The 15,622-nt window shown below is 32.0% G+C and overlaps 1 protein-coding gene across 1 annotated transcript in view; it reads right to left on the reverse strand.

Annotated features, from left to right (window-relative positions):
- The window catches only part of RYR2 (ryanodine receptor 2), a 522,738-nt gene that overhangs the window by 442,156 nt on the left and 64,960 nt on the right, over positions 1-15,622 (reverse strand). Inside the window, exon 10 of the mRNA XM_051996568.1 lies at positions 13,426-13,522. Coding sequence (XP_051852528.1) covers positions 13,426-13,522 — 97 coding nt within the window. The remainder of the gene's footprint in view (positions 1-13,425; positions 13,523-15,622) is intronic.

Genomic DNA, 15,622 nt, shown 5'->3' on the forward strand with positions numbered 1-15,622 from the left:
GTGGAAACAGCAATTAAAAAGGTAAGAATATCAATTGGACTTCATAAAATCCATACAAATAAATCTATGTTGGATAATAATCAGTCACAAAAATTTGAAGAAGTCAATTTTTGAGGTAGGTCAGGAAGAAGAAGAATCCAAAAAATTGATATAGATTATTTATTACTACTGAACCACCAGTATTAAGTACCTATGCTCTGGAAATATTGTGCTAGATATGGGGAATATAAATAGAAAGATGAGACAATTCTCACTTTTAAAGGGCTCATATTTTAATTGAAGAACACACACACATACACATATATGTGTGTGTATCTATCTATATCTATATATATAAAATATGGGTACAAGTTTAAGATAGATGTAAAGATTAGCATAAGATTAAGTCTGATAGTTCTGGATGACAATAAGCCATATTGACCTTAATGTAGTGGAGAGATAAAACTAATGTATGAATGTTTTCTTTAGTGTCATTTCAATTAATTAAATATATATTATATACATATATGTATACATGTGTATATGTACATATACATATGTGAGTGTGTATATATGTATATACCTACACATATATATGTGGTTTCATCCTACAATAAAACATAAATTAATTTTAAGGACTTTGGAGACTTTCTTTAGAAGTAATGGCTGAGAAAGCAGGAGTGCAGCACCAGTTTCATATTTCCTCATATTTCCTTAGGTTCCTCCCCTGTGAACCCAAGTAGCAGATCAAGCTGGAGTCAGGGTCAATGGTCTGAGTTCACTCTTACTACTAGCATTTCAGGCCGCATACCAACACAGCAAACTGGGAACATTCACAAGGAAGTGACTGAATCAGTAGCCACAGAATATGCTTTCAGAGCTCTCAGGATACAGAGAGTAAAGGGGTCAAACAACTGGTCAGAAGAAGATCCTGGCACTGGGTGCTGGAATTTGTTGCTTTCCCCACATTTGGATCTGGGTTACAATCCTGGTTAGAAGTTCCAGGGCCAGGAGGAGCTCTGGCACAGCAGAGTTTATGACCACAATGAAGCAAAGGACCATCTTCATGGTTCAAGGACAGAAAAGGATTCTTGTGGTCCCTCAGAGATCAGAACCATTCTTGAGAGCAATCTGGAACCATTTCTCAAGGGCTATAAAACTATATATCCTCTTTGTTTAGCAATACCACTACTAGATCTGTACCCACGAAGTTTTTTTTTTTTAAAAAAAAAAAAAGGAAAAGAAAAAAAGACATATGTACAAAAAAATTTATAGCAGTCCTTCTGGTGTCAAAGAGTTGAAAATTGAGGGGATGCCTATCATTAATATCAGAAAAACCTGGAAAGACTTACATGGACTGATTCAAAGAGAAATGTGTAGAACCAGGAAGACATTATACACAGTAACAACAATACTGTAAGATGAACAAATATGAACTATACAATGAGCCAAGACAACTCTGAAGGAGTTATGATGAAAAATGCTATTTAACTATGTCCAAAGAAAAAAGTCCAAATACAGATCAAAAGCATACTTTAAAATTTTTTCTTTAGTTTATTTTTAAATTTCAGTTTCATGTTTTCTTTTACAACATGACTAATAAGGAAATATATTTTGTATAACTATGTATACATATATATATATAACATATTAAATTATTTGTCTTCTCAATGAGGGAGGTAGAAAGAAAAGGAAAGCATTTAGAATTCAATTTTAAAAAAAAGAATGTTGAAATTTGGGTTTATGTGTAATTGGAGAAAATAAAATGTTACTTTTATAATTTAAATGGGGAGAAATGACCATAGAAAGTATACTGACTATATTGATATATTTATCAACAACTCTATTATCAGTAATATAGAAAAAGTTGGAGTCTGCTCTATTCTACTAAAATTCACACTATATGTTCTAAAATCTAAGCAAATATCACTATGTACTACAATATCAATTAATAATATATATTTCTTATTATTACAAAGAGCTCTATTATTGTAATAAGGAATATGTCATTTATTCAAACACTACAGTAAATGCTGGATATACAAAGATAAAGCATATAGTTCCTGACCTAAATGAGTTTTAAATTTATGAGAAGAGACAATATCAATATAAGTAATTAAAAACAAAATAAATATGGGAAATGTGGAAGGAGTGAAAACACTAGAAGTTGGGGAATCAGAAGAGTTCTTACACAGGGGGTGACTCAAGAAAGCTTTCAAGGAAATCAGGGACTCCTTGAAGTACAGATGATGAAAAACTACATTACAGACATGAACGTGCAAAGAAGAATCAACATGAGGAGCCCTAGTTGTGTTTGCAGGCAGGAGGAGCCACAAAATAGAAAGAATTCAAAAGTTAAAGGGGTTAAGAAAGATGTGACAAAAGACTATTCTTCATATTTGTCAATAAGAATCTGTTAATAATTTAGAAAGAATAATTTCTGTTGACTAATAAGATCAAAGCCAAAGCTTAAATAAGAAGAAAGTTAGAGGAGAGGAAGTAGTGGTACCTATCATTGAAAGATTTCTTAAGGAGTTTAGCCATAAAAAGGAAATATATAGGATGGCAAGGAAGATTCATAAGCCACTAACTGGTTGTGTGAAAAAGTCATTTATTTTCTCTATCTCTTGCTTGTATAAGGCTAAAATTACTCCGTCCCTTTAATACTGATAATTTATCAGGCAAGAACAGATCTTGAGCCACTAAATGTGAATTCCCAAATAAATCTACTTCATCCTTTGGCTGGAAAAGAAATCTGAAACCTTTGGAGTATTAGGAAAATTTATGATATTCTATCTTCCATCAGAATCTTAATAGTGTCCACACAAGAGCTGATAGTAATATTAAATTAGTAACCAAGAATAGACTGGGCACAGATTTTTTAAAGCTCTACAAACAGACCAAGATAAAATCAAATTACCTTAAAAAATAAAAACAGATACTTGATATTAAAAAATGTAATAATAATAAATGTAAATAAATAAATGTAATAATAAAAATGTAAATAATGTAAAAAGAAAAAACACTTTGCACCTTGAGGATGCAAACTAAAGAACTTCCAGGGATGATAAGTTATCTCTTTACCACATATACTCTCTATGTGTGAGGCCACATTCCCCAGGAATCTGAATAAAATAACCGGATAGTACAACACAAACTTCTGGCAGAATGTTTTATAACCATTATCTCACTATGTCATCTTGGCATATAGCCCCTTTCTAAATATTAATGAAGTCCAGCAAATATCAACTGATAATCATGGTGGGTAAAGGGGGAAGGTAAGCATATTGATGAGGACTCATGAATTACAGCAGTAGAAAAAAAACCTTTCTAGCAGCAGCAGCAACAGCAGTGGCCAAGGCCAAAGCCAGGCCACAGAATGAGAGATCTGAATCTCCTGAAGACTCACCAACTTTCCACTTCAGGGGATGAGGAAGAGGGGGAGTGTGCTAGGTTTGCTGACAATGACTATCTCTTAGTTGTGAATCAGCTTTAGCTTTCTTGGTGACAGGCTTGACTGATATCTAAGTGGAAGACTCTCTTCTTCCTGAGCCTGAAGAGAAGTTCCAAAGCATGGAACTAAGTGTGAAAGCAGATAGATACAAAGAAAAATGTGATCAAGACAATAAAGAGAAAGTTATAGCATCATCCACCAAAAGTCTATTTATACATAGAAAGATAGGTGTTCAGATGGTAATCTCATTAGAATGCAACTTCAATGACTGCCTGAGCTCCAAACTTTAGCCCAAAAACTCTGGGCTAACTTTTTGTTCATTAAACCAAATTGCATATCTTTATATATTTATAATCACTATTGAATAAGCTCTAAATCTCAGAGAAAAAGAAAGATAGAGTGCAAAATAGCATTTCCCAATACTTAAGGGTTAATTCCAGAACTCTGAGGAAATATAATGACCAGGTGCTGGGACATTCCTAGTCATTGTGAATGGTGATTAAAAGTTACTCTAAAGCATTTCTTTCATTTGAATGAATGAGCCTCAGCTTGCTCATATATAAAAAGTACAACTGAGACTCAGTGATTGTTAAGGTTTTCAGGTATATAATTGCACATATAATATCTTCATTGTAGTCATCTAGAGAGCATTCCTCTAGTAGAGGGCCAACTGAATATTTGAAGCTATGTGATGTGACAAAAAGGAGACTAAGAAGGAGAATTACAGAGTTAAAGAACAAGCTAAACTGTTTGACATTGGGGAAATTATTTCCTCTCTAAATATTATCTGCAAAAAGAGAGCAAGGAACATAGAATTAAATGTATGCAATTTGATGTACGCAAAATATTTTGTAAACACAAAAGCTCGTATGAACATAAGCTATTATGAAACAGATAAAAAAGACAAGTAAAAGGCAAATAAATTTCAAACAATACCAGCCCTAATTTTTTTTTTTTTACCAAAATCATGATATTCAGTTGTGCTTATGAGGACCTCAGTTTTAAGTAATTTTACCGCATTTGCTTTCATAGACACAGACAACACAACTGATAATGGAGCATATAATCTTATATTTTTTTCCACACAGTAGTTATGGGTTTGTTCTAAGATCTCTACTATTAGTACTCTAATTGGATTTTCTAATTTTTTGAAAAAAAAAGTTTGTCTAGTCAAACCACTGACAGTGTCAGCTCATTCATTTAAAAGTTTATCCAAAGCAATCCCAATAGACTTCAAACAGAAAATGGCATCTGCATTCAGAAAAAGAACTAAGGAGACTGAAAGTAAATCAACACATGCTATGTTCACGTCTTTTTTTCTGATTTTTTTCTCTCTCTCATGGTTTTTCCGTTTTGCTCTGCTTTTTCTCAACATGATTCATAAAACAATGTACATCAAAATAAACAAATCTACTAGAAAAAATTAAAGGTTTAGAAAGAAAAACTGAAAAAATATTAAACTTATGGCCAAAAAGTTAGCAAACTGGAATATAATCCTCTCATGCATAAACTTTTATACAACATGGGTCAATTTCAGGTCTTACATCAGAGAGTTTTGTTACTAGACTACTAGAAGATCTCATTATCATAGAATTTTATAACAAGGGCCTGATTTTTTTTTCATGGTAGATTTACTGGCACAGCTATTATGGTGTACATTTTTTGCTGACCTCAAATGTGTCTAAGGAATACTGACATTGTAAAAGATGTGTGCAGGAACAGAGATGGTGGCTAGAAAATCAAACTGGACAAAAATTGATGAAAATAATTCATAGTAATTCATATTTGACTTTAGGAGGAATATTTAATATGGATCCATTTGATTTTCTGGGATAACAAAGTACTACTACAATTTTATAAAGAACAAGTCAGGTAAAGCTGATTTCATTTTATTTTTGTATAGGAAAATAATGTATATAAGATCCATATTTTACCATACATCTTACAAATTATTATTGTGGGAGGGGAATGGAGATATGCAGGTTTATATAGAGAATATAACCTGAGTTGAGAGAAATGTTTCACAATTCATTGGGATATCAATTATTTGTGCTCAGCAAATAATAATTTGAGGAACAGAGATACTACTTAGCAAGAAATAAATGTGATCCAAGAGAAAGCTAGAACTTTGAAACAAGAAGAAATAAGAAAACTTTTTTTCTGGCTATTATAAGAAATAAATAAGAATCAGATCCAACTCTTACTGCCATATGTTGCTGCTGAAAGAATCATACACAGCCTTAACTATACAGAACTTTGTCAGTAAAGCAATGTCTCTACTTTTTACTATGCTGCCCAAGTTTGCCATAGCTTTCCTTCCAAGGAAAAGAGTTTTTTAATTTCATGGCTGCAGTGGCTATCTGCAGTGATCTTTGAACTCGAAAATATAAAATCCAACATGGCTTCTATGTCTTCCATTTCCCTCTGTTTGTCAGTAGGCAATGGGATCTCTTGCCAAGATCTTAGTGTTTTTTAGATTAAGCTTCAAGTCAGCTTTTATATTCTTCTCTTTTTTATGCTAATTGATTAACATTCTTTTATTAATTCTCTAGATTATATTCTTCTCTTTCACTTTCATCAAGAAGCTTTGTGATTTCTCTTCACTTTCTGCCATCAGATTGTATTGTCTGAAGTTGTTATTTCTTCTAACAACTTTAATTCCAGCTTTTGATTCATCCAGCCTGCATTTTCAGGATACATTGTGCATTTAAGTTAACTGAATATGGTGATCATAAACCAATCAATTGTTCTAAGTGTTGCTTCTTGTCCCACATACAGGTTCCTCAGAAGACAAGTAAGATAATTTGATAGTACCATCTCTTTGAAGGCCTTGCCATGTTTTGTTGTAATCCATATAGTCAAAGGCTTTAATGTGGTAATCAATGAAGACAAAGTAAATCTTCTGCCCCTACAAAACCAGCCTGCTTTTGTGGTAAGTCTTGGTTTGCATATTGCTGAAGCCTAGCATACAGAATCTTTAGCATAATCTTGCTGGAGTGTGAAATGAGTGGAATTGTTCAGTAATTTGAACATTCCTTGGCATTGCCTTTCTTTAGGATTGGAATGTAAACTGATCTTTTCCAATCCAGTGATCACTGTTGTGTTTTCCAAATTTGCTGGCATATTGAATATAGAACTTTAACACCATCCTCTTGTAGATTAATTATAAATAACTCAGCTGGAATTTCATTTCCTTTGCTAGCCTTATTGTTAGCAATGCTCCAATTCATTTCATGGCTAGCTCTAGATTTTTATTCATTATCCATTTTTTATTTCTGATTATAATACATTTTCTAGGTAAATTATTCTTAATTGTAAATCTTTATGTTTTGCCTTTTAGAACATCTCATTCCTTAGAAAAACTGTGATGAAAAACCATGATTAATTCAGTTTTTCTCAGTGGCACAATGATCCAAGAAATGGTCAAAGGACTTATAAAGGAAAATGCTATACATAGCCAGATAAAGAATTGATGGACTCTGAATGCAAATCAAAGCATGTTTTTTTCCCTTATTCTTTGTGTTTTTTCCTTTTGATCTATTTTTTTCTTTCACAATAGTGATTAATATGAAAATATATTTTACATGATAGCATATGTAGAAACTATATCATACTGCCTAACAGCTTTGGAAGAAGGGAGAGGAGGTAAGAAGGGAGAAAAATTTGGAAAAATGAATGCTAAAATTTTTCTTAATGTGAAAGTGGGAAAAATACTATTTAAAAAGAATATCATTCCATGTCATTCACTGCTTTAAGATAACAGTACAATCCTAATTGTCGTTCCTCACTATTGCTTCTCATTTGCTGCTAGTGTTATTTTTCTTTGCTCTCAAATCTGTATTTTGCCTATGATGTTACTGTGAGTTTATATTCTGGGATTTTTTTAAAAGAAAATGATTGGTGGATTCTTCTTATTTTCATGACTCTCTTATACTAATTGGTCTAGGCAATTTTCTTTAATGATTTACTGAAATATGACATCCAGGATGGCCATCAGTTAGGAAATAGCTGAAAAAAAATTATGGTATATGAATGTTATGAATATTACGGTTCTATAAGAAACAATCAGAAGGATATAAACTGACACTAAGTGAAGTAAGTAGAATCAAGAGAACTTTGTACACAGCAATAAGAAAATTATGTGGTGATCAATTCTGATGGATGTGGCTCTTTTCAACAATGAGATTTTTCAGGTCAATTCCAATAGACTTGTGATGGACAGAGCCATTTGCTTGGAGAAAGGGGACTATGGGGACTGAATGTGGATCACAACATAGTATTTTCAACTTTTTTGTTGTTTGTTTGCTTGCTTTTTTTTTTCATTTTTTCTTTTTTGATCTGAATTTTCTCGTGCAGCACAATGCAGGAATATGTATAGAAGAACTGTACATGTTTAATATATATTGGATTATTTTTTGTTTAGGGAGTGGAGAAAAGGAAGGGAGAAAAACTGCGAATGCAAGGTTTTGCAAGGGTGAAGGTTAAAAACCATCTTTGCATATATTTTGAAAATAAAAAGCTACTTAAAAAAAAGAAAAATGGCATTTAGGCTCTCTTTTCTGATTGTGGTAATCCAGAGATTCTTAGATTCTTCTTGCTTTGTTTTCCAGGTCAGATTTTTTTTAATAAGAGATATCTTAATTTTACTCTATCTTCCCAATCTGCTGACTTTTTAAAATTATCCTTATTGTCACCTGGAGTCATTAATTCCTAATTGTCATAGTCAGATTTTTAGAGAATTTATATACTTCTTCTATTGATCCCCTTTCCAAGTCTCTCCTCCATAATTTTCATTTGTTTTATAACATGTATTTAAACTCTTGGCTCATTTTTTAAAAGAAATTCCTCTAAAACTGATTAATTTTCTTTAACCAAAGGGCTATAAAACTGCACTCTCTTTGATCCAGAATTTTTTTTTTACTGGATTTGTATCCCAAAGAGATCATAAAAAAGGGAAAAGGAGCCGCAAAATGTTTATAAAGTAGCCCTTGTTGTATTAGCAAGGAACTGGACACTGAATGGATGCCCATCCAGTGAGGAATGGCTGAATAAGTTATGGTATAAGAATGTAATGGAACATTATTGTTCTATAAGAAATAATCAGCAGGATGATTTCAGAGAGGCCTGGAGAAACTTTCATGAATTGATACTGAGTAAAGTAAGTAGAAGCAAGAAAACATTGTACACAGCAAGAAGATTATGTGATGATCAGCTCTGATGAATATGCTCTTTTCAACTGTGAGGTGATTCTGGTCAATTTCAAACAATACTTGTGATGGTGAGTGTCATTTGCATCCAAAGAGAGGACTATAGAGACTGAAAGTAAATCACAACATTTTCACCTTTGTTGTGGTTGTTGTTTTCTTGGTTGTGTTTTTCTTTCTCATTTTTTCCTTTTGATTTTTCTTGTGTAGCACAATAAATGTGGAAATATGTTTAGAAGAATTGCACATATTTAATTTAGATTACTTACTATTTAGCAAGTAATCTTACTTCCCCTTGAGAAAAGAGGAGAGAGGGTGAAAAATATGGAACACAAGATTTTGCAAGGGTAAATATTGAAAACTATTTTTGCATGCATTTTGAAAAATAAAAACCTATCGTTATAAATTTTTTAAAATAAGTAACTGCACTTTAATGCTGATATTTCTCCAGTCTGACTCTTTATATACAAGGTAAACAAATGTTTTCCCCAATATCTTTCCTATCATTCAGCATTCCTAAAGAACCATCCCATTTAACAAATATTTTTAAACCAAACAAAAAAAAAAAAAAAAAAAAGGAAAGGAAAACACACACACAAACACTTAATCAAAACAAGCAAAAATTCTGAAAATATGTTCAATGTCCAACATTTGTAGACCTCCTACCTTAGCAAAGGGATATGATTAGGGAGTCATTTTGAATCTTTTCTTTCCAAGATATGTCTGTTCTTTATAATTCTGCAATATTAACTTTTGAATGTTTTGATTTTTCCATTTACTTTGTTATAATCATTGTGTATATTGTTTTCTTGGCTCTATTTACTTTTCTCTACATCAGTTTATATAGATTTGTCCATGTTTGTTTGTTTGTTTGTTTTTTTATCACATTTGTTATTTCTTATGGCAGAGTTATATTCCATTATATTTATATACCATGATTTATTTAACCATTCTTTAATTAATGGGCATCAAATTTGTTTCCAATTCTTTGCTATCACACAAAGAGTGTTGTTATAAATATTTGGGTGAATATGGTAACTTTTTTCTTATCAATGGCTTTCTTAGGATAAAGCCAAGTAATGAAATCTCTGAGTCTAAGGGGATGAAAATTTTAGTCACTTGATTTGCACAATTCTAAATTGCTTTCTGAAATCTTGTACTGATTTCACAATTCCACCAGTAATTAGTTTTTCTATCTTTCCACAACCCTTCCAACATTGACATCTTTTGTTATCTTTGTCAATTTTCAGAGTATAAGGTGAAACCTCAGAATTGTTTAGATTTGCATTTCTCTTATTAGTCATAATTTAGTGAATTTTTTCCACATGGTTGTTAATTGTTTGCAATTCTTTGGAGGACTATTTCTTTATAACCTTAAACCACTTATCTATAGGGGAATAGCTTTGGATATAAATATATATGTATGTGTACATGTATATATTATATATATATATATATACTCAGATATACATACATGTATATTTGTGCACACACATATACACACAACATATACACATCATATATTTCTGTAAATTATCTGCATATCTTGGATACCAAACCTTAACACAGAAATTTGAAATAAAGATTCTTTTTTTTTTTTTTTCCTATTTGATTCGTTCACTTTTTATTCTGGGTGCGATAATTTTTTTCTGTCATGAATCAGTTATCTATTTCATCTTTTAAAACTGTTTTTATTCCTTGTTTACTTAAAAATACATTTCCTACCTATAGTTATAAAGCTATAAAGAGTTATATATGATCATGTTTTCTTCTAATTTTTTATACAAAGATATTTAATATTAAGGTCACATGCATTTGGAATGTAGTGTTTGAATGAATATTTATAGTAGATTTCCATTTCTCACCCAGATGCACTCTTTTGGAATCTTTTCCACTTTTCTATAATTTCCCCAAGATAATCATCAAGGAAAAATCTCACAATATTTCATATTAAACCAGTCTTAGCACTCACATCTATCATTTCTATATACTTCTCTTATTGTCTTATAGATCTTGCCCATTAGACTATCTTTTTTTATCTTGTGCCTCACTTTAATAGATATTAATTCCTTAAAGTGATAGAAAAGACATTATCCATGGCAGAAATTTTCCTATATCACTGATTGTTCATTGTTGTCATTTGTCCTCTCCTTGGTCATTTTTTCTCATTTGCTTTGATTTCTCTTCCAGAGAGCTATATCTTCATACTCTTAGAAAAATCAGTTGCTTCCAGCAAATGATCCCTCTTCTCCTTAGGCTCATCTAGCCTAAATCCAAATCCCTAAGGATTTTTTTTTAATTGTAAAAATCCTCAGTTTTTCTTTAATCTTTCTTCTCCCATAGAAGTATTTGATAGTGGGAGCCCTGTCTCATCACTTTATAAAATTTCCTTTTTTATTTTCCCTTATTTTTGAATTTCCCATTCCCCTATAAACCCTTCTTTTTCCTGAAAAACTAAAGGAGTGACTTCCCCTTCATTGAAGACTTTTGACTCGATAATGGATATCAAATATTCTACTCTAGCTTCTTCCTACTCTTGCCTTTTTCATGTATTCTCCCATTCTATAAGTTAGTGCTATTTTTAAAAATGGCTCAATTAGTGGATGGTATGTAAGATTTAACACGTAATTATTCAGGTCAGTTTCTCCCCCAATACTTTCTTTTGATTTCTCCTTTCACCCTAGTCTACTTGGTTTTTATTTAGAATGAAATTTCCTAATATTCTTTCTATTATTTTGTTTTTACTATTGTCTTTGGTTCTTATATTTGTTTACTCTTCTTGTATTTCTGCTATCTACAAAATTTGAAAAGCAAATTTCTTTCTGGAATGATTTTCTTCCTAGAAATATTTTGAAATCCTCTTTTTATTGAATGTACATCTTTTTTTTTCCCCAATTACAGTTAGATTCAAGTTTGTCAGGTAGGTTACTTTGTATTGTATCTTGAGTTCTTTTGAATTCTGAAATTATATTCTTTTCCTCTTGCATTTTCTGGTGGATAAAGAATAGTCTTAAGTAGTTTGAATTTTCTTTCTTTTACATCAAAAGGTATTTCTTCTGGTTATTTGTAAAATTTGATGCTTGCCAATGGAATTGTAAAATTTCCTGATTATGTGTTGTGGTGTTTGAAACACACGGCTTTTGTCTAGATGGAATCTGTAGATTATTTTCAAGTGGTACACTGTGTACAGAAACTCTGGATAGTTTTCTTGCATTGTAGTGTTTAACATTTTTGATTTACAGTAATTATTTTATGAAATCTGTAATCCTTAATCTGTTTTTTTAAATTGTTGTTTCCTATAGTTGAGAGCAATATGTTTTGCTTGAATGGAGATCATGATTGATTTAATCTGATTGCTTTTCCTTTCTCCTCTTCAAGCTAGCTCTTCACTTCCATCTATTTGTGTTCCCAATCAGTTATTTCCTCTTATTTTTCTTTGATAAGACTTGCCACCATGGATTCAAATTTTTCTGTTCTGTCAATTATTTCTATTGTGTAGACTAAAAATTCTCCTTTTACTACTCTAATTTCATTCTTTAACAACTCAATAGAATCTTGCTGTGGTTCTATGCTCTATGCTGTGGAATCCATAGAGTCCTCTGCTTCATTTCGCTTTATCTCATAGTATTTATTCAATTTATTCAATTATCTGTTCTTGTTTAGATGATCTGGACCCCATAATTCCTTCTGTTATCCCACTGTATAGGACTGTGGATGAATTATTTAACCAATATTTCCCTCAATGTATTCAACAGTGCAATAGAAATAACAATATTCTCCATCTCACAGAATTTTTGTGAGGCTCAAATAAGATGTTTATAAATAGTGCTTAACACAAAACCTGACATGTAGTAGATACATTATAAATGTATATATGCTTTCCTTCCCCATCTGTTAATAATATTTTTCCTGTTGGTTTATCTGCTTATACTCATGGTCTTTAATTGAGTTACCTTTCTCCTGAGATATTTAGTAGTTTTAAATTTTTTTTATTTTTCCTTAGAATTTTTTGTTTCTCATTGTCTGACTTTATTCCCTTTGAGTATGGTTTTACTTCTTGGGGGGTGGATTTCAAAGCTATCTCAGTCTCCTTTCATGATGAGAAATTTACTATATACCAGTCTTTATCTCTATTGGAAATAACTTCTTCAGGGGATGGAAATAGCCAAAGTTGCATGATGAGATCTTTCTCTTGGACTTGGTAGAATACCACAGAGGAATACAAGTGGTCTTCTCCAGTTCCTTCTGTTCTCCAGTTTTCTGGTTGAGCTATGTTGAGGCATAAACACTGTTGTCTTATTGTAGTAATCTCTAGCAAGTTTCTGCTCTTTGGATTTCTGTAGAATTGAGTAAGATTGCAAGCCTGTGACTCGGTTTCCTGCAGTCCTGTTTCTGGAATATGATGGGTGATGGAATCTGGGGGGGATAAAGGCGCTGAGAGAGAAGGTTAATGGCTAGAGAATATTAGCCTTCTTTATTGTTAGTTTATTGAATTATCTCCTTTAACTCCTTGGTGCCTTAGAACATAGAAGAAATTACTTCATCTCCTGCATATGTTTTCTATTTTACAGAAGTTTAAGAGTTTGTGAGGACTGAAGAAAATGTTTATCCTTCTATTTTGATGTGACTGAAACTTTACCCAAATTTCATGTTTTAAAAAAGTGCTACATGAATCTAAATACCAAGAAATAAATCATTTCAGTAGAAAAAGATACTTTGATATCATGCTTCTAAATTTAATCACTACAAAATAATACAAATTTCTATACATTGAGCCTGAACACCAACCTTCGTTGTTCCTCTCCATGCTCCCCTGAAGGAACAGTTAAACATTCATCCATATGACCATGAAGCAATCTGAGCACATCACCTCCAATTAGATATCCTGAAAAAAGAAAATATGTTGTTTATCATTGATCACAGAGATTCATACACTTTTTGACCTGGAACACCATCTAATTGAAGAGCACTACTCTTATTATTTTGCCAAGAACCAAGACTCTAGGAATTCTTAGAGAGCATGGCCTGATTTCAATTATCTGTCCCATTAAAATAAAAAGGCAGTTTGTGAGCACTTTAGAAAATGCTATAGATGACAAAATGAATAATACAATGGCTACTCATTTTATATGATACCCTTCCTCCTTTTCTAACACCATCAAAGAAATCTACATAATCTAAATAGCTGACCCATTCTGGCATATACTACTTTCCTACAAGCAAAGCAATATTATTATTTTTTTGTATTTATTTATTTAATATTTTCCCAGACAAAGAGACTGAAGGTGGGAGGGAGAGAGGAAGAGAGAATGCTTCAGTCTCTATTCAGACAATCAATCCTTCTCTGAGTATGGATAGGATTTTTCATCATAAGTCCTTCATAGTAGATCATTTCAATGCTGAGAATAGCAAAGTCCTTTGTTACTAGTTGTCCCAGAATATTTCTATTACTTTGTGTATAGTACATTTCACTTTGCTTGAGTTCATGGAGGACTTTCCAGGGTTTTTTTTTAAAAAGCAATATTATTTTGTTTTCATATAATCTAAATCTAACTGCAGTAAGTTCAAAGGATACTTCAGACCACTGTAAAACTCTCAGTCATAACTTAAATACGTTGCTTTATCTGTATTAACAAAAGACAATGACAATGTGATAAAGTAGAAAGGGCACTGAATTTGAAGATTCAAATCTATTGTCTTGAAATTTACTAGCTACATGACCTTAGTCAAATCACTAAGTCATTTCCTATCTTTAAAACAAGTAGATAAATTTGTCTGAAGGCACCTACTTCTGAATTTAAATGAAACACTCAAGACTGTAATAGTGCCGATCATATCTTTACTAACATCATCAAAGAACATAAGACAATTCATGATAAAAGTTAGATGCAATCACAGTAAATGTAGCTACTTAGACTTTTCTCAGACCCTCACAGAAATTTATTCTAAGTCTCAGCAGCAATCTGTGAAAATGTCAAAAGTCTCACCAGATTAGAAAGATTTTCTTTGTCCCCAATTGTTTTTATTTCTCCAGTACTTAATACCATGTCAATGCTGATAAGATTGCTCCAACATTTGTTAAAAACACTATGTGTGCACATCATAGATGTATGTGGTGTGTGTATGTATGTGAAAGACAGAGAGACAAATAGAGAGAAAGATAGAGGAAGAGACAGAGACAGGGAGAGGGAGAGGAATAGAGAGAGGAAGAGAAAAAGGGAAAGGGAGAGAGAAAGATAGAAGGAGAGATAGATGATTAGATTGTGTGTCTGAATTCTCTACTTTTTCAATTTTAAAGTTAGGTTGGTGTCAGGCATAGTGAATACTGCTGAACTTGGAGTCAGGAAGAATTGAGTTCCAATATAGCTTCAAATATTTAGTAGTCATGAAAACCCTGAGGAAATCACTTTAAATCCCTCTATCCCTCAATTTTCTCATCTCTAAAATGATATGATAGCATCTCCCAAGATTGTGAGAGGATAAAATAAGCTATTGGTAAAACACTTTGCAAACCTTCATGCATTATGCAAAGGCTAGCTATTATTATCAACAAGATCATTATCTGATTTTTTACAATTATTTTTCTGCGGTGTTATCACTTCAGGTGCAAATAATAACAATAACACTAATACTTACATAGTACTTTACTAATAATAATAAAGATAACATGTAGATAACATTTTAAGACATGCAAAGCACTTTGTATAATTATTTCATTTGAGCTTATCCTTGGCATAGCCTTGTGAGGTAGGTGCTACTGTTATTCTAATTTTACAGATGAAGAAATTGAAATTAAAGGGTCAATTGATTTGCTCTGGTTCCTGTAGCTAGTCTGTGAAGAAGGCAAGATTCTAAATCAGGTCATTGTGAATCTTATTCTGATGCTCTATTCTGTGGGGCATGAGCGACTTTATCCAGATACTGTTTAAACAGATAAAATAATCAAGGTTGCAGCACATCTGTCTGAATCTTATACCAAAGGATA

The sequence above is a fragment of the Antechinus flavipes genome, chromosome 4, assembly GCF_016432865.1.
Source record: "Antechinus flavipes isolate AdamAnt ecotype Samford, QLD, Australia chromosome 4, AdamAnt_v2, whole genome shotgun sequence".
Lineage (NCBI taxonomy): Eukaryota > Metazoa > Chordata > Mammalia > Dasyuromorphia > Dasyuridae > Antechinus > Antechinus flavipes.